Source organism: Semicossyphus pulcher, unplaced genomic scaffold (assembly GCF_022749685.1).
Source record: "Semicossyphus pulcher isolate SPU_LCO1_2020_fin unplaced genomic scaffold, fSemPul1.0.p SCAF_5, whole genome shotgun sequence".
In the NCBI taxonomy this organism is placed as follows: Eukaryota; Metazoa; Chordata; class Actinopteri; order Labriformes; family Labridae; genus Semicossyphus; species Semicossyphus pulcher.
The window spans coordinates 19,076,273-19,094,718 of NW_027211726.1; the positions used below are offsets into that span (position 1 = coordinate 19,076,273).

An 18,446-nucleotide genomic window follows, 5' to 3' on the forward strand; every position below is an offset into this window, starting at 1 on the left:
GTAAGAACATCAATCATATATAGCATACAAAAGATGTGTAAACTGACCAGTTTATGGAGCGTGTATCAAGAGGGGTATTGCTAGAAAACTGCAAAATATCAAAGTAAGAATGTTAGAGTAGGCCTATTAAATACGACTGTGCTGAATTCTACATCAGAGATGCCCACATGTTGAGCTGGGCTTGGGTATAATGTTGTAATTCAATATACAAACCCTGGAAATGCACAAGTATTAAAGAACCCAAAATTATTTCATGTGAGTTTTCGCAGAGATCTCCAGACTGTTCCTTACTTTTAAATGCAAAATATCCATCATTATTTCTTCTTGGGTATGTATTTAAATGCATTCAGGCTCTGTCAGAGTGTGATTTATTCAGGGTTTTTCTTTAAAGCTAACAAAAACATTGTCAATTCTCAAAATACGGATCATCATAGAATTGCTGCCAATATCTCCCCACACTCAAACCTCTCTTTGGATCACTGTATTGTCAGCTGCATGTTTAGTTTTGAGGTGGGATTTAATCATTACTGTTTCTGACAGTTGAATATACCACAGTGTCACGACACTGACAAAGACAGACACTTGACTGAAAAAAACAGTTAAGCTACAAAATAATATTGGACAGGATGAAAGATACACATCAGAAGATATGTTAGATTTATTTGACATGGTAAAACTTAATTGTCTAATATTCAGTGGACGGTTTGACAGAAGCACGCTGCGTTTCACTGATTGTTGGTTCCTCTCTTACAGTGAACACTGTGAGATGTTTTAGCTGACGTCTCTTTGATCCTTGATCCAGAGCATCTCTCCTGGCAGACGTCTTCTCTGCCTTGATCTGAAAAAGATGCGGCAGAGATTATGAAAATCAGATGTGACGTGTGCCAGCAGTGGGTGTTGTGTATCTCACATGCGTGAAAATTGATAATATAATTAACTATACCAGGATCTGTCCAGAAGATGGTTTTAAACAATAGCTTATAGTTATAAAATGCATATATTTATCAGTGCTGAACATAACTCTTTACTCAATACCATGGCGTGTAGCAAGTTAATACGAAACCGTGGAGTAATCAGTCAACAGTATATTAAATCATACATTATTAACTACACCAGAATGGATTTTAAAGTGTAATTAATGTTGCACAGTCAATCTTAAATTAAATATCCATGGTTTTCAGAGGAGGTGAAAATGACTTCCTGATTGGTTTGATATAAATTGCAAACTGCCCTTTGAATGCAGAACATTTTTCTTTGTGCTTTTAGCAATTTCAAACAACTCCATTACACTGTAGTGTTACAACAATGATCTTCATTAAGTAAAGCACTAGTCTTGATGGAGTTGTCCCACACTGAAGATACAGTATGGCTATATATTTTCCATGAAAGAAGTGATTCTCAATGAATCTGTAGTTCTAGTAGAGACTAGAAGTCTGGGTGAGACATCACTATGGAGAGGAAATCTCTGTAAGAAACACTCTGCAGACTTGTTCATTCAGCACAGATGCTGTGCTGCTCTTTGCTGCCCTCACATGCCTCTTAAAGGAACTTTACCACCTTTAGCAGAAAGTCTGCAAACACACCTCCACAACGTCTTATAAGGGCTGCATGGCCAAAACACTGACTCTATGCATCAAAGAATGAAAGAAAATGGCTTGTATTCATTCTTTCTGGGAGCTGATGTTGCTCCGCTTTGCTAGTGCACAGTATGTTCCGGACTCACCCAAAGAGGCATGTAGAGCACCTCTAACAGAGCAAACATGCATAGTGTAGAAGTTTTAGAATTGTGGTAGCTGCCCCTAAATTGACACAACAGTTAAAGGCAGGTAGAGGCACTTAGGCCATTCAGGGCATTATTGATTGAAGAAATTAGGTCTGGTTACATGAACATCAACATGGTGCAAGAAAGGAAGAGACTGAGCAAAGCCTGTTCCAAGCCTATAACCAGTTCAGGTGATAGGTGTAAGCTAACTCTGCATTCATGTGGAGTCAGAATCATTGTAAAAACTAATTTTTGACAGGGAACGTTCATGTGAAGGCCCCTTCAAGTGGGAAAAATGTGGAAACTCTGAGAAAATGTTAGTACACACTTTGCCAGGTTGACAAACAGGATATTATGCAGAAACATGTTGGATGAAAGAAGAATTGGCTTGATGGTCAAAAACATTTTTATTAATACATGTGCTGCATATTATTATTTTGCTCACATGTAATTTATAATATGGTATTAGGTTGTAATTTCTGTCCAAATAAATGTTTCCACATTAATACTTAAAGCTTGTGAACACACCATAATTCAAAGAACTCTGGAAAGGGGTTTATTGGAGGAGCACGTAATTGCAGGATAAGTCCTGTCCCCTTGTAATGGAAGGATTTTCAATACTTGCACAAATGTAAAATCAATCTCAGAGAGAGAGAGAGAGAGAGAGAGAGAGAGAGAGAGAGAGATTAAGTCATCACATTTAGGCTTCATATGTGGGTCTGACCTGAGCTACCGGCTTCCAAAGCGAGGTAACCATCCATCAAGGAGCTGAACCCAGTCAGCCCCCCCATGGCAGCATATGGGACATCCCTGCCTGTAGGTCGACCTCGTGCCTTCCTCTCTTGTTTTGTCTCAACCTACCAAGAGAATCCAGCGATTTCAGTTGAATTTATGTAAAGAAAGTCTCGTCTGTGAACAAATGGTAGCAATATCAGATTCTTTTTTACACAGAGGACCTCTGTTTGATGGTTGTACTCACCAGGGTTTGGTGGGCAGAGCTGGCCTGGCCACACCCACATATGTAGGGACTCTGGTACCCAGAACAGGAGCTGCCTGAAAAATTAGTTAATAGGAGTAATAGGAGAAGTATGTTAAGATAATCTTGAACATTAATATGCTACCTTAACTTGGCTAGAGTGCGTGATTACGGTCTTTAAATGCACTGATTTCTGGCTTACACTTTTTGCACAGGTGGTCCATAGCTTCACTGTGATCCTCAGGTAAGTGTTTGCACCTGCAGCGTACACGATTTGGCCCAATGCGGGGAACATACTCATAGCCCACGCATTGACATCCTCTGACCCGGCATGGTAGAGCCAGGGGACGCTCAGAAGGAACTTCTTCAAATTCAGTCTTATGTTGCTTGAACCTGGACAAAATAAAATGACTCCCAAATGTGTTTATTCATGTATTTCTATGTGTTTGGTAAAGTGTAAAGGGGAGGATCTCACGTGCTGTTGTGTAATGTACTTGTTACCTATGTGTACAAAAGCACTGTGTCTCAGGGCCGATGAGTTTGCAGTCGATACTGCCCAGCACCCCATAGCTTACATACAACCTGTTTTTCATTCGTTGAGGGAGCACCTTCCTCTTGTACTCCTCATATTGCTCTGGGGTGAACAGTTTTCCTCCATCATCATCTCCAACAATCCTTGAAAAGACAGACCACCAATTAAAACACAAAAATAACTAACATATACAATAAGGTGACCAATAACAAACAGTCATTCTGTTATTTCGAACCATTACATCAGTGCCTCTGTATTTAGCATTAGCATCAGTTGTCACCTGCTGGTGGCTTTCTTCCAAGTGTATGAAACCCCTCTAGATTAACTAAGCTAAGAAGTTAAGCATTAGAGAGAAACCTTCTGTACTCCCAGTAGTCATCCACTGCTTCTAACGCTGATTTATCGAGACGTATTGTCTCCATTGTTTAAAATCTAAAAGTGATAGCCATTAGCAATTAGCTTTGTGTCTTGGACAGCAAACAACTGCTGTTTACGGCTTGGTGGTTGCCATAGAAATGGTTGTAGACTTCCCTCTAACGGTCGCAAAGCGAACTACAAACACAAATACATTAAACACACGGAGGGGAAGATTAAAGCAGAAAAGTTTGTGTAACTAGTAAAACTAAAATTTGCACTAACGTCAACGTTTATGTAAATTAGCGTTGCTTACACCTTAAATAGGTTGTTTCTACAAACCAGACCAGATAATGTTCATTTAGCGCTGTATTGACTTGTTTTATTGTTTTAATTAAGATAGATCAAGTATAGCGTAACGGTTTACCTGCACTTTATATTATTCTCTTTTTTAAATCTATTTTTTGGGGGATTTTTTCAAAAACAGGTACCGAAAAATACAACAGATTAAAGGTTGGAATCTGTCATCAACAATGTAAAAGATCACAGTTTACAACAAGGAAACAGAATACCCCAGTGAAATAAATTAGCATAAAATGAATAAATAATATAATGACAATCATAATAATAACATAATATTATTTTTAAACATAAGTCTACATATTTGATATGACAACTTGTTTTTTTTATGTAGACCTGCGTTGTATTGGGAGAAAACGAGCAGTACGAATACATTTCCCACAATGCCGCAGTACTGACGCACGCAGTAGACGTTCAGGGGGAACCATGACAGTCAGCAGAATTGCATGCTTGGAATTCTAGCTAGCGACTTTTGCTCGCAAGGACTTCATCGTTGTCGAGTCCGTGGAGGGAGAAGTCGAATTGACTTTCAGAGTGAACAGACACCTCAACAAGAAGCTCGACAGCTAACATTGTTTTAAAAGGAGACAACGGGCTGTTTGAGACTGCGTTTGTACAGCGACGGCAACTACAGCTACAGCCCGGGGTTGCCAAACAACAAGCATCATTCAGTGTCAGCCAGAGGCAGCAGCTGGAGCTCTCACAGACGGCTCGTCCCTGATCTCTGGAGCCCCGTTAAGTCCTGTTTCAACAGCAAAGTAGCTTCTCAGACAATACTCTTGGGTAAAGTATCTGTTTGTGATGCGACTTCCCTCATTTTCATATATTGTGGCTTTGCGCTTTTGTTGACTGTCAAGTTTTAGCGGAGCTAAGTCAACATTTCGAGCTAACCAGAGATGTAAGTGGAGTTGAAACCGCTTTAACTGAGATTTAGCGACTATAGGGATTATTTAAGAATATGTGTTATTTGTAAAAGTCTTGAGTATTGAAAACTCATTTTACTTTCAGTGCTGCCCTTTGTTTGCACACTGTGCGCAATTCTCTCTCTATTGTTGTCTTTTTACATGTATTGCAAAGCACGTGTCTACATGTAACAGAAACTGCTATTTGGCCTTTTATATCAAATTGTAAACATCTTGAAACTAGCATCCTTAACTCGTGTGAATTTAAATGCTCATGCTCTGTCGACTAGGTGTTGTTCAGTTTACTTAAACCTGTAACCAGTTTACTTAAACCTGTAACCTAACTTGACATTGTGTAACCATAACCCATCCTGACAAGTTCAGCAAGTCCACCTGTTCGCAGAGTTGTCAATCTCTGCGGTTTAAACTAGGACTCTGTATTAATGCAGCTGGAGTCTCAAAGTTATAGACAGATATCATACACTGTACCTATAATGTTTGCTTACCTCCTCCACTCTTAACATTATTGACATTTTAATTTATAGTCCACAGTCAGTTGATTTCTGAGCCTGCAAGCTGTTGAACCACAGGTGGCAGCTGCCTGTAGTCAATATTTAACCTTTGGATTAGCTATTTTGTACTGTGAGCCCTATCGTTGTCAATTGTACCTTTAGGCAAACTATATTTAAGCCCCTCTCTAAACAAGTGGAACATTCATTGTCAGGAGCCGTAGTCTAAATGGTGTCGCTTTCCACAAAACAATGATCAGGCCTATGAATGGCATGCTGACATGACAGCGAAGATGGGGAGTGTCTGAATAGAAAAAAAGTATCTGGCTGTCACTAAGTGTCCTAGCCCAGTGATAAAGCGAGATTGATATGATCTGTTGACAGATGCGAGGCACAAAAAATCCACCTGGAAGTTTTGTTTGTTTTGCTCTTTGTCTGGAACAACCCTACGTAACCAGTGAACTTTGCAACTTTCACAGAAGGTTTAACTGCATTTTTTCCTGCGTTACCACCCTGGTTTTGTTTTAACTGACATGTTTCATGTTCATAATATGATACTAAAACATTTTAGCTGCTTATTGAGACAAGAAGCTAAAAGTTGTTGCCCTACCGTGGGCTGTAGAGCTTACTTTTACATCACTGTTACATAGTTGTCAATCATAGTTCTGCTTTGCTGACTGGTTTCAACTGTAACTTCTATCAAGTCTTCGCAACTTGCTATCTCTTTCCTCTCAAGTTCTCGCCTGCTGATGCACAGAACCGTCCCGGGTCATAGGAAGGACATGTTTGTGTGTGTGTGTGTGGGTAGAGAGATAGAGATAGAGAAGCATCGCTAAACGGATTCTGTTACCGTTCTTTTCATAATTTATTCTCTCAGTCAATGCCCCATCTCTGACCTCAATAGGAAGTGACACTCCCAACACCCGAGAGAGAGCACAGAGAATGAAACTGGTGACAAAGTTTCTAAAACTGAGAAACGATCGCCTAATTTCCCCCGCATGAGCTCAGTGAACTTGCAGGTTATTTGTCAGTCAAATAACCATGGCGGAGGTAGGATTAGAAAATAACAAATACCCTCTGTGCCTCTGTCTGTTGCTTTGTCTCCTATCTGCAGCTGCAAAGTGGCTCCCATGAAATCTAAACTGTAATCATCAGGTTTCTGGGCTGAAAACCATTAGTTGGATTTTGTGCAACCTTACCAGAAGCCTGTCTTAAATAATAGCTAAATAGTCTAGGCAGCCTCTTTCATGTAGCCACCAGCTCCTTGCCAATAATAATGAGGTGGATTTTGTTCTTCCTCCAGCACATGCAGTGATGTTTGCGTGTCTGGTGGAAAATCTTTGTGCATTTATCTCCTCAGAAATCCCCACAGTCATAATGAAAAGAACTGCTCAACAGGCCTGCCATCTCAAAATGAATTAACATAGAAAGCTGCAGATTTTTCCCTTTTTAAATGTTTTGTTACACCTTAGATTGTCCTGAATTTATGACAATACAGCTCCGCACAAAGAAAGATAATCTGCTAAATTAATCTCTGAATGCTGACAATAAAAAATGTCTCCCTGAGTTTCTTTCTTTTTGTTAATTTTATCTTTTCTGTCTCTCTGTGTATTTCTCTCCAGCAGTCAACGATGTCTGAGGATTCCCTGCCTGAACACCGAGTCCACATTGGTGATTTGGACATCGTGACACCAAAGCACCTTTGCAAAACCCCTTGACTGCCGGTGTCTGTAAGTGTAAGCTTCCTTCTGCTTCCACTTCCTGTCCTCTGCTGTTGCTCAACACGCTCACCTCCTCTAGGAGTTACAGGATGCCGTAGGGGTCAGAGAAACTTCTTCGCTGTAGTTGGTGATCACATGTCCTGCTGGAGATAACTTGAGTGAATCCACACAAGCTGCTCTGTAGAGGAATTTGACCTCTGACCTCTCTCTGTGGATACGAACAGTAGAAAAGGGAATTTCCCTGCAGGAATCAACAACTCCATTTATTCCGTTTTGGTCAATCGACATTGAAGTAGAGACCATCAGCTCCCCCTCCCCTTTGCCTGCCCCAGTACCATGCTGGGTGCACTCCTGCGGAGGAACATGTCTCAGAAGTTGAGTGTGCTGCTGATGGTATTCGGCCTGGCGTGGGGACTTATGCTGCTGCGCTACACCGTGCAGCAGCCTCGCCATCAGAGCAGCGCCGAGCTACGTGAGCAGATCCTGGAGCTCAGCCGGCGATATGTCAAGGTCCTGACCGAGGAGAACCAGAATATACCAGGTGGTCCGCAGGGAACCTCCATGGCTGGATATGGTAAGCATTTAATTAGATCCTGACTGTGCTTTCTTCTGCATGAGGATTGGGGTTTTATAGTTGTTAAATTTAAGCATTAATCTGTTTTTGTTTTCCTTTCTTTCTGTCCCCCTCACAGCTGATCTGAAAAGGACTATAGCTGTGTTACTGGATGATATCTTGACACGGCTAGTCAAACTGGAGGGGAAAATCGAGCTGGTGGCCAATGCCTCCTCCACTAACACCTCCCACACAGCAGGGGGCGTCCTCACGTCTGCTCCCGCTGCCCTACAGAAATCCCAAAAGCACGAGACAGCTGGCAGCCACCCAGGGACGTCACGCCTTCATCCACACATCCCTAACAGGCCTCGGCCACATCAAGGAGTATAGTCTTAATAGTTTTTTTACTTTTAATTTCAGCACATCACATTTCCCAGCATCCCTCACTGATGTAATAACATCAGACAAATGAAAAGCAATATTAAGAAACGCTGTGGACGCTTCGAAGAAATACTCTGCCCCTTCAGACGGAAGACGAAGGACTTCTTTATGCTCTGTCCTATCATATGCTGATATTTATTTATTTTTTTATTAGGACTATCAGCACATTTTTATATATTTGAATTGCTTGTTTTATTTGGCTTGAATTTTTCGCTTTTTTTTTTAAAATAATGCCATATTTTCCATACAACAAAAAGGTATTACTCTGAACCTGGTTCTCATACGCTCCATCATAAGAACAGCTTAAAAGTCACACCTACCGACACTGTAAACTTACTTTACCATACTTCTTGAACATATCAGAATGCTGACCTAAACAGTATACTCGTAGTAGCTAGATCAGTTGTAGCTGGCGCGGTTTCTATATACTAAACTCTACTTTTGGCCTACACATATACAGTAGTTTTAAGGATAATGAATCTATATAGTTCTGACTGAGAGATAATCCAAAGAATGTTATTTGCACTTCATCTGAAGGAAGTATGATTGTGTATTTAACATTTGCTGCAAGTCTGTTTGAGATTTATGCAGAATACGATCAGTTGATGCATATCTGCCATTGTAAACATGAGCGTGTGTGTGTGCTTTGAAATCCAATGGTTCCCATCACAGCTGTTGAGACATGTTTAATGTAGGATTGGAACAGATTGAATGTAATGTGTAGTCAGATTTAAGCCTTGTACTCTTAAGATGACTGACCTACTGCTTACACATGTTCAGGGTTCATGTTGCACTGTGACTCTATAGAGGTTTTCTAAAAATACAAGGCTCATCCATCTTTGACTTTAAGGATATTTGAGGGGTGTGGACATAGGGCTCCACGATATTAATTTTCTCCTGGTCCTGCCCAGAGGAAGAAGAATTTGCTCTATGTTGACCTTTTAGGACAAGATTAATGGCCAAGAGTATTTGGTGAATGTATGACACAATTTTCATTATGAGGAAAAAGTAACTTCATAATGTAGTTAACACATTACAAACTAAACTGAATGTGAAAGCCTCTAGACTTAATTATCACACTGTGGTTTGAATGTCTCTATATTGAGAGATGCCATAAATGTACTTTGCTTCATAAGGTAGAAAGATGATGAGCTGACAGCTGCTGTGGGTTAGCTTGACTAATAAATAGACCTCATCGACACCCCCTCTTAAATGTATTTTATATCAGGTCCCGCACTTAATTTTCCTGGATTAAAGTAAACTGCAAAAATAAATCCTTGTGTCAATAAGGAGATTTTATTTGGCCAGCATGTATATCACAAGGGAAATAATCAAGTTTTATTTGCTTTTATCAAATATTTAACTGGAGGTTTCAAAAGACATGAATATGTATGTGTGAATGTCTAAAGAAGATAATTACTGACCCCACTGCAAAACCCTGAGTTACTTGATATCATAAATTGACCTGCCCAAACATGTTTGACCATTGACAGTGGTGAACAGCAACATCTACTTAAGCACTCTACTAAATTACAATTATAAGGTACTTCTACTTAACGTGAGTGTTTCTATTTTATGCTACTTTCTTCTCCTCAACTACATTTACTCGACTGTTGTCAAGGTAGGAAATAAGGATTTTGAAAAATGTTAGCGTATAAAATATGATGCATTCAAGTAATCCAACCGTTTATTAATCGTTTGTGGTAAAATGGGCTCTGAGTCAACTAGCTTCAACATTTAGTTGCTGCTTATAGAAGAAATATGCATTCAATAAAATATATATGGCAATAACTTGGGATATCCGCTATAATGTGTAGTTTTCCGACTTCTTTGACTTGTAATTGTGTTTTTACGACGTGGTATCGCTACTTTCACTTTAAAGACACGGAGTTCTCGGGGTGTGTTATGAGGCGTTCAAGAACAACAAGTTTTTTTGCATTTAGAAGGAGACTACCGGGACGGGACATGACGTCAGACTCTGCAGTTAATAAACATACCACCCACCTCACGCGCCATCTTCTAGCTGGTAACCGGCCAGAATAAAACGTTGTGTAAAAGCTCAGTGAGTGCAGCTCAATATCTCTTGAAATACTCGGTTGTATAAACTATACTGAACAATGAGTGACAATGAGGATGGAAATTATGAAGGACGGGTAAGTTTTTGCATCGAGTGATATATATTTCCTTCCTTTCTTCCTGTTCCTTCCTTCCTGCCGACAGAGACACTGTAGGCTAATTTAACGCTAACGCTAGCTAATGTAACATGCTAACATATTAGCATTAGCATCGTTAGCTTTATGTGCTTTGTCGCTAATGTTACATGTGTTTGAGAGGCAGATAATTGTCTCGAGCCAACAATGTTCTTCAGACTATTTTGCACACGAACGTACGGGCTCGCGAGGCTGCTTAAACCAGACTCTTTATACGGAAGCTAGCTTAAAATCCCTGGGGATACACCTGTCCTATTTTAGACTGTCCTATTTATGTCTGTTGAATGTATTGCACCTGACTCATCCACTTCTGAAATAAATTACAAGCTACCTACGACGTTTGTATATCAGCCTTTTAGTGGATATAGCACTTGCTGTGTTTTCTGTTGTAGCATTTCATTATGTCAGTCACTAAAGTCCTAAGCCACTCTTCCTTCCCTACTTTCATGCTCTAATTTAACAAATTGAATCATTGCTAAAGAAGATATTTACTTGTAACCATGTTGTAAATTTCTGGAAAATATTAACTTAATGTAGCCACAATGTAATTGTACTGCATTCAAGTGTTCCTTTTCATTTCATCTAAGATATTCTCCTCTTCCTAAACCTATGATTTTAATTTTATTGAATGTTCTTTTTTCATTAAGGTTATTGATCGTGAAGGATTTGAAGAGTTTTATCCAAGAATGATGAAGACAAAATTTCAAGATAAAAGAAGGCTAATGAAAACATGTACAGAGCAGAACATAGAAGTGCAAAGGGAGGAAAAGTGACGGAAGAATGGTGTCAGATAGGAGCGCTTGCGGTGTAATGGCTAAAATGAAACTGGTGTCAGTTTGGGTGAAGAGAGGAAAAACAGACCTGGAATCAGAAAATGAGAAAACTGAAAAAAGAAGAACGAAGAAGGATAGAAAATCCTGAGAGAAGGGAGTAGCGTGTAAAGAATCTGGAAGAATGAATGTGTCCCTAGGTTAAGTAAATGCACTGTTTGTGTCACAAATGTCTTTTTCTTGAAAATGCATGTTATATATTTTTCCCTTAATGGCCCAGGTGGACATGAAAGTAGACCTTTTAATAAATATATTTAATGAATATGGTTAATGAAAGTAAACCAAAGATTTATTAATTGAAATTATAAAGTTACTAACCCTTTCCTTTACAGTACATAAGCTGTGCATTTTTAGACAGTAGTACTGTATGTGTAAAACATACTCTACCACATGTCACTACTTTGTGCTTGATTTTTTTTCTTTGTAAAGAAATAAATGTGTTTGTCCATGAGAAAGTTGTTAACATACTGCCTTGATAATAGGGGTCCCGCTCCCCGTCTAAATCGGACCGTGGGAGTCCAGCTCGGGTCAAGTCGGAGAGCAGATCCGGCTCCCCGAGCCCATCCAGGGCCTCCAAACGCTCTGAGTCCAGATCCCGCTCTCGGTCAAAATCCAGGTATGTTGTTGTCATTCTATTAAAGTCTTTAGTCTGAAATTGTAAACGCATAATATCATAAATATGTCAGCCAAGCAGAGGATGCTTTGATGCTTTATCTTCCACTTTCTCAACCTTTGTTAAGCATTAAATTCAATGTCTCACCTCCCTTACTGCATGTCTCCCAGGTCTCGTTCTAGGCGGCAATCAAACAGGCGCTATAGTCGGTCACGCTCTCGTTCCCATTCCCACCGGAGGAAATCCCGCTCTCGTTCCTACAGCCCTGAATATCGGCGCAGGAAGAGCCAGAGCACCTCCCCTATGTCGAGCCGGCGCCATCACACTGGCAGCAAGGTGAGTGTGATAGTGAGGCACAGTGCAATATGCTGTTGAGGAAGAATTATTTTGGGGGAGATTGTCTTATTGTATATTGCCTGTAATTAATGAGGACATGGGTGTATCGTAAATGACTTTTGAACTTAATTACAGATTGAATACGAAATTAGCTAAGCTTAAATTCATGTTCACCTCATGTACGTTGAAGCCGCAGAGATTTCTCTAAACAAAAGACAAAGAGTTGAAATCACGTTATGATTTCAACACTATAACTATAGCATGCAAAATGACTGAAACGTGTTAAAAATGTGCATATAACGTTTTGTATTTTAGTTGCATATCTGAAAAGAAAAACATGATTCAATGATTTAAGTAACGCCCAAAGTCAGAAACAAGTGAATTTTTTCATCCTTATCTTAGCAAGTCAGTGTAATTTCTCAGACGGACGTGGTTAAATGCTGTGGGAAACACTTTGAAATGACTTTTAATAACCCCTTTTTTTAACCCTCCCCTCCTTTTATTATATCAACAGAGCCATGACTTACCAAAAGAAGCATACAGTCATGGCGGTGATGCTGATGTTAGGGTATGTGGACCTTCTAAAGTATTTAAGAGCAATGACATGTTTGAGTGTGGGTCAAAGGTGCTGCTCCACGTGTAATACTGTATGGGATGGAGCTACTGTATTTTAATACTGTCAAATGAATGTGATTGCAGATGTGTGTGCAGTTTTCATGAGTTTTGATTAGAAAGTGCTGGTTGTGTTTCATTACGACAACAACCAACAAACTATGAAAGATAAAGTATTCTGAATATGTGTACCTCTAAAGTTAAAGTATGCGAAAACTTTCCTGTCAGCAATGTGACGCTGTATGTTCACCAACTTCTGTGGAAAATTCAGGATCCAACATGTTTGAAATAACTGCATTTAATTCTTGAAAACATTGTTTAGTAATTTATCAGGGAAGATCGCAAAGAATAGTTTTCTTGCAGCTCTTAAGTTTGCATTACGCCAATAATGTCTATCATGCAAACATGTGAACATGCAAAGCAGGGGTTAAGGGCATTTGAAGCAAGTAGGAGGCAAATGAAGTGATTTTATACATTGTATAACACTCCCATCTTTTTGAAAGCTGTTTAAGGGGTTATTAAAGCTGTCATAGTTTTCCCACTGAGCACTCACTGTTGGACTGGTATAACTGAAGGTGCTTGGAGGGAAAAGTTTTGGTACCCTGTTGTTAAAATCTACTTAGATTCTTACCTTTTCAGTGCTAACTCAATCACTGCCTTATTTGTAAGCCGGTAGTCATAATGTAGGAACAAATATCTCAAAGTTTTGGATGTAGTGTTTTATTCTGTACTTGAGTTCTAGAAAGATGGAACTCTTAAGTCTATTTTCCCTGTGCATCTAACTAGTAAAATGCTGCCATGTGTACAAAGAAGCATGTTTTGCATAATAAATCAAGCAAATAGAATTTATTGTTATGGAAATCATTAGATGGGTAGATGTGACGCCATCGACTCTGACCCTTATTGTTGACCGTTCCAGGCGAACCCTGACCCCAGCACATGTTTGGGTGTGTTCGGCTTGAGCCTGTACACCACAGAGCGCGACCTGAGGGAGGTGTTTTCGCGCTACGGTCCTCTGGCAGGGGTCAATGTGGTGTACGACCAGCGCACAGGACGCTCCCGTGGCTTTGCCTTTGTTTACTTCGAGAGAATTGAGGACTCCAAAGAGGTATGGGAATTGTTGTGGTTTTATTTACTGGTCAGATAGCTGCTAATCTTAACTTGTGGTCCATGATTACTTTGTTTTCTGTTATTTAATGTAGTAAATTGCATTTATCTGGGGTTAAATATTCCCTGATTAGAAGGCTATAAAGAGTGGCATGGCTCTAGGTCCCGAGAACCAGTTTAAATCTACTCATTGCCTGAACAATTTTCTGATTAGTTCACTATAAGATATTTTAAATTCATAATTTTACATCAACAGATTGTAATTAGAAACTACGTACTGTTTGGCACTTCGTTTTTATAGGAGCTCATGTAGGTGCAAAGGTCTCTTTCCTTCACACTTTCCCCTCATGCATCAGATTGAGGTGTGATAGCACGAGTTCACCACTAGGTGTCTGCCTTGCCACAAACTCCCTCACCTTGTAATCATACCTCCCAAAGTAAGCAATTACAGTATGTAATGTAGGTGAATATACTGTTTATTAACAAGCCTAGTGCCTTAACATGCGTGTCTTCTCCTGCCCTTGTGTTCTCCAGGCAATGGAGCGAGCCAATGGCATGGAGCTGGACGGGAGGCGCATCAGAGTGGATTTTTCCATCACCAAACGTGCCCACACCCCCACACCAGGAATCTACATGGGTCGACCAACTCAGTAAGATCATCACTAATGTCTTGTCTTGAAACGCATTCATGCTTTGATGCAATCTGTTTTGACACACTGTAAGAGATAAGACACCTGGAAGTCATGGCCTTGTTTGTCTCATTTCAACAGTAACGGTGGAGGTGGTGGTGGTGGTGGCAGCGGTGGTGGTGGCGGCGGCGGTGGAGGTGGCAGCAGCAGCAGGAGGGGGAGAGACTCGTACTACGACCGCGGCTATGACCGCTATGACAGATATGAGGAGTGTGAATATAGGTATAGGTGAGTACAAATTTATGAGTAACAAGTCCTTGTTACATGCTGCTCCTTGAGAGAAGATGTTTTACATTTTGTGTCTCTTCACAGTCGCAGGCGCTCTCCATCACCTTACTACAGTCGATACAGGTCTCGCTCACGGTCTCGCTCCTACAGCCCACGTAAGTTTGAAGAGAAATGCAAACAATAAAAAGCCTGTTGTATCATCTTCAGACATGAAACCAGACTGATGTTAGCGTGCATTATTAAACAAGTTTATGTACCTTAATCACTGGTGGAACAGACGCTAATACAGATGTCCTATTTTCTCTTTGCAGGGCGATACTAAGCTCCTCAGCTTCCCTCCAATAACTGATGGTGTGCGACTCATCACAGTGTTTCTGTTGGGGACACTTTGAATCAGCATGTGTCTATCAACAGAACTCTTTTAAGTTTGAGGTAGTTCTTGTTTACATGCAATAGATGTCTTAATTTTTAGACGTTTTGATGCATCTGTGTTGAGTGTGAGCAAAGAACTCGGCAGCTGTCGGTTGCTGTTGCCTCATCGTTAGACTCGCATCCTTCTTTTCTCCTTCAGTCATGCAGCAATGATGCCTTTTTTTCTAACGGGTGATTGTTACTTTTTGTTAATGAGATTTATTAAGCCAATCATTGTTTTTATGGAACAACAGAGTATTGGGGCAAATTTTAGTTAAATGAATAAATACATATTGAGTGAGGGGATGTGGGTAATATCGTCCATCCATTATCTATACTGCTTATCCTGTTGAGGGTTGCGGGAAGGTGAGTAATAATTTGAGGGGGGAAAATAGTTTTAATGATTAAAGTCGTTAATATGAAGGAAAACTTGATGAACCATATCGCTTCACTTTCTCACAACACAAAATTCACCCACACGTAGTCCCTCAGAGTTGTTGTTTCCAATGACTCAAAGCTAGACAAACACTGAACATACAGTAGGAAAATAGCATACCAGCTCGCTAGCTAACCTCTGTCTCATTTGTGTGGTGTGATTAGCAATAAAATGATCCAATTCACTGCACCATACCGCTGTTTTCTCAGAGCTTTTCAAAGTGTGTCTTTTCAAAGTCCTTGTTCTTGTGAAGTTTTGACTTAAATCTCAGAGAAGTTAAGTTTTTTTTTCTTACAAATGTTTCACTTTTTAATCTCAAGGGATCTCATATTTTTGTAGTCCAAATAAAACCTCCCTCTTCTGGCTCTGTAGCCTTTTTCTGTTTTATAACCTGTCCCTCATACAGCGTCTTCCCATCGTCCTACATGATGCAAGAAGGCAACTGGGTTTTAGTATATATGGTGACGCTTAATTTTACAGCATGTGTTACACATATCAAAGAATAGACACTCTGTATATACACAAGAAACAACAGGTTATCCCAGTGTAGCCAGGGGTTCACTGGTACGTAGCGAATGGGGCTGTAAAGTAAGTGTTGCTGTAAATCGGTGGCTGGTTCTCTGCTCACATTCAGTCACTTTTTTTTGTCAAGGGATTCATCTTCAAGAGACTTTTATTATCACGTCTAACTTTTTTTATTGTTTCTTTGTATGGCAATACAAATCTACGAAAACTCCCAACGTTTGCCGTGTGTTTTCTGACTTACCGTGCATGAAATTGAAGTTGAGCTTTAGTTGTATAGGTGGGAGTTAATACTTTAAGTTGAGTGGGCGAGGCGAGAAAACAAAGACGATGGTTTCACAGAGGAGGAGCAACGCCAAGATGTTGTGCATCACAAGGTTATGTTCACACAAATCTACAGCGTTTAATAAGGAAGGACAGAAAGAGCAGTTTTTCTCTCATTCAGGCTGCACCAATGAAAATGTGAAGACAAGGACTCTTGAGCAACTTTTATTGGGTGAATTAAAATTACATAAAATACACGAGTCACATCGAAGAAAACAGGTTATTTAGAGTATTTTGTAACTAATGTAACCTGTCATTTGTAAGTACATAAAGCAACAATGCAAGGGTTGCTCCTATATGTCTAAACTTTATTCACATGGTGCAAATTACAACACAGGAACCTTAAACAACACTTTTCTAACATTAAAAGTTAGTGTATTTTTCATTATGCCACATTTCCCAGCATGCACCTGTTCAGATTGCACCAACACAACATGATTTCCAAAATAAAATGCAGGTTTAGATGTTTGACACGTTTTGGGGGTCGAACGAGATCAGGGAGCCGATGTGGCTAATCACTAAAGTAAACTCTGAGAAATGGAGCTCTCTTTATCTGTAGACCTTAGCCCCAATAGTAAGGCCCTTCATTGAAATGGGGTTAATAATCAGTGCTGACAAGTCATGGGGCCCCTCAGCATTCATTCACAGCCACTCAGATAATTCTGCAGGTTCCAAGGTAACCGCTCGCTGGAAAGATACAAGGGTCAAAGTTTGAGGTCTGACTCTGTAAAGACTCAAGTTTAGACTTTAACATTAAGTGTACTTCGCTCAGTTTAGATTTATCTGACCTGTTTTCTTATTAAAGGTTTGTAAGTTAACTAAAAGTGTTTTTGTCCACTAATTTACCATCTAACGCAGCAGGTTTTACTTAAATAAAGCAGCTGCAGAGTGAAGCTAATGCAGATCATTGTCTTGATTTTTTTGACAATATATGTATTTAATGTTGTTTAACTGATACTGTAAGATGACAGAGGTGTCATAGCGGGAGTCATCTGCCATCAGGTTGACCAGTAGGGGACAGAACTGAAAGATGGGTTCATGTTATTGAGATTTCATGAAGCTATAGAGCTTTTTAACTCATTTACATTATGGTCCACAGCAGAGAGAGGACAATGTCCAGAGTTATGTTAGCTATTTATCCAAGGAAGCAACTAAAAAGAAATAAATTAGCTTTATTTTGAGGTAAAATACCTCAATTTTTCTCTGTTTAATCATACAGCTGCACTGTATGGTCATATACGTCTTATAACAGAGAATCAAACCCTTTAAACAGCAGCTGCAACTTGTGGCTGTAACATCATGTATTTGAGATAAACTGTGTAAAACAGGGAGGGTGCACTGCTAACGTACAGGACAATGTCTGAAGGTTAACAGCAGCATGTTCATGTGGTCTATAGGGTCTGAACACAGAGGGACGGGCGGGGAGGGGGGAGAGAGAGAGGACTTAAAGCCCCCTCCTCTGCTCAGAGCTGAAAACATGAGGCTCCACTTTGAGCAACAAACTTTAAAGACTGTTTGCTTCTCCATCAGTCTCACTGATTATATCACTTATCACAGAATACTTGATGATGTAAAAGAACAATCACATGACCCCCTTTTTAAAAATCATTTTCTATGATTCATTTGAAGTCCTTGAGCGTTAATCAGTGGTTTCTAGACGTAACATTTTTGCAGATTTAGAGCATTTGTGTGTTTACATCTTAAAGAAATGTGCCATAATTCAACCAAAAAGCAGCTCTTTAACGCAGCAGAAATGTGGGACAATTCTTTGTATCCGTACGCTAGTTTCTATCAAGATAATAAAATATATATTTTTAAAGAATTTTAAAGCTATTTGCAACTTGTGCTTCCTGTTTTGCACATTAATTATTCCCTAATTTAAATACATGATACGTTCAACAGACAGCGGAAAAGTCAGTTAACTCTGCTGGAACATTTTAAAAGGCTGCAGATTTAAAAACACAGTCAAATCCACCTTAAATAACATGTATTTCTGCACTGAAAATAGTTCCCAAATT

At 39.8% G+C, this 18,446-nt stretch overlaps 3 protein-coding genes across 4 annotated transcripts; 2 read left to right on the forward strand and 1 right to left on the reverse strand.

Moving 5' to 3' along the window:
• Positions 1-643: 643 nt before the first annotated feature.
• On the reverse strand, positions 644-3,756 carry fam221a (family with sequence similarity 221 member A). The gene is made up of 6 exons (XM_069681983.1): positions 3,628-3,756; positions 3,240-3,413; positions 2,941-3,131; positions 2,742-2,815; positions 2,487-2,619; positions 644-838 (listed from the first exon to the last, which is right to left on the reverse strand). The coding sequence occupies exons 1-6, from the start codon at positions 3,690-3,692 to the stop codon at positions 726-728; spliced, it is 750 nt and encodes a 249-aa protein (XP_069538084.1). The 5' UTR covers positions 3,693-3,756; the 3' UTR covers positions 644-725.
• Positions 3,757-4,444: 688 nt separating this feature from the next.
• On the forward strand, positions 4,445-9,890 carry ccdc126 (coiled-coil domain containing 126). Of its 2 annotated transcripts, none has more exons than XM_069681544.1 (3): positions 4,445-4,767; positions 7,018-7,690; positions 7,809-9,890. In XM_069681544.1, exons 2-3 carry the CDS (start codon positions 7,453-7,455, stop codon positions 8,057-8,059), a joined length of 489 nt encoding a protein of 162 aa, XP_069537645.1. In that variant the 5' UTR covers positions 4,445-4,767; positions 7,018-7,452; the 3' UTR covers positions 8,060-9,890. The 2 variants fall into 2 exon arrangements, with proteins under 2 accessions (XP_069537645.1, XP_069537646.1); XM_069681545.1 differs by having other exon boundaries at positions 7,021-7,690.
• A 234-nt stretch (positions 9,891-10,124) lies between these two features.
• Positions 10,125-16,324, forward strand: tra2a (transformer 2 alpha homolog). Its single transcript, XM_069681442.1, has 9 exons — positions 10,125-10,263; positions 11,633-11,766; positions 11,934-12,099; positions 12,614-12,667; positions 13,631-13,819; positions 14,353-14,468; positions 14,589-14,735; positions 14,820-14,890; positions 15,047-16,324. The coding sequence occupies exons 1-9, from the start codon at positions 10,228-10,230 to the stop codon at positions 15,055-15,057; spliced, it is 924 nt and encodes a 307-aa protein (XP_069537543.1). The 5' UTR covers positions 10,125-10,227; the 3' UTR covers positions 15,058-16,324.
• The last annotated feature ends 2,122 nt before the right edge of the window (positions 16,325-18,446 follow it).

Excerpts from the sequence above, each read along its gene's own strand:
- ccdc126 (XM_069681544.1), top strand. The coding sequence starts at position 7,453 with ATGCTGGGTGCACTCCTGCGGAGGAACATGTCTCAGAAGTTGAGTGTG. Across the intron at positions 7,691-7,808 it reads AACCTCCATGGCTGGATATG|CTGATCTGAAAAGGACTATA; the intron begins GTAAGCATTTAA and ends TCCCCCTCACAG.
- tra2a (XM_069681442.1), top strand. The coding sequence starts at position 10,228 with ATGAGTGACAATGAGGATGGAAATTATGAAGGACGG. Across the intron at positions 11,767-11,933 it reads CGCTCTCGGTCAAAATCCAG|GTCTCGTTCTAGGCGGCAAT; the intron begins GTATGTTGTTGT and ends CATGTCTCCCAG. Across the intron at positions 13,820-14,352 it reads GAATTGAGGACTCCAAAGAG|GCAATGGAGCGAGCCAATGG; the intron begins GTATGGGAATTG and ends TGTGTTCTCCAG.
- fam221a (XM_069681983.1), bottom strand. The coding sequence starts at position 3,692 with ATGGAGACAATACGTCTCGATAAATCAGCGTTAGAAGCAGTGGATGAC. Across the intron at positions 2,816-2,940 it reads GGACCACCTGTGCAAAAAGT|GCAGCTCCTGTTCTGGGTAC; the intron begins GTAAGCCAGAAA and ends CTAATTTTTCAG. Across the intron at positions 2,620-2,741 it reads GCTCTGCCCACCAAACCCTG|GTTGAGACAAAACAAGAGAG; the intron begins GTGAGTACAACC and ends TTCTCTTGGTAG.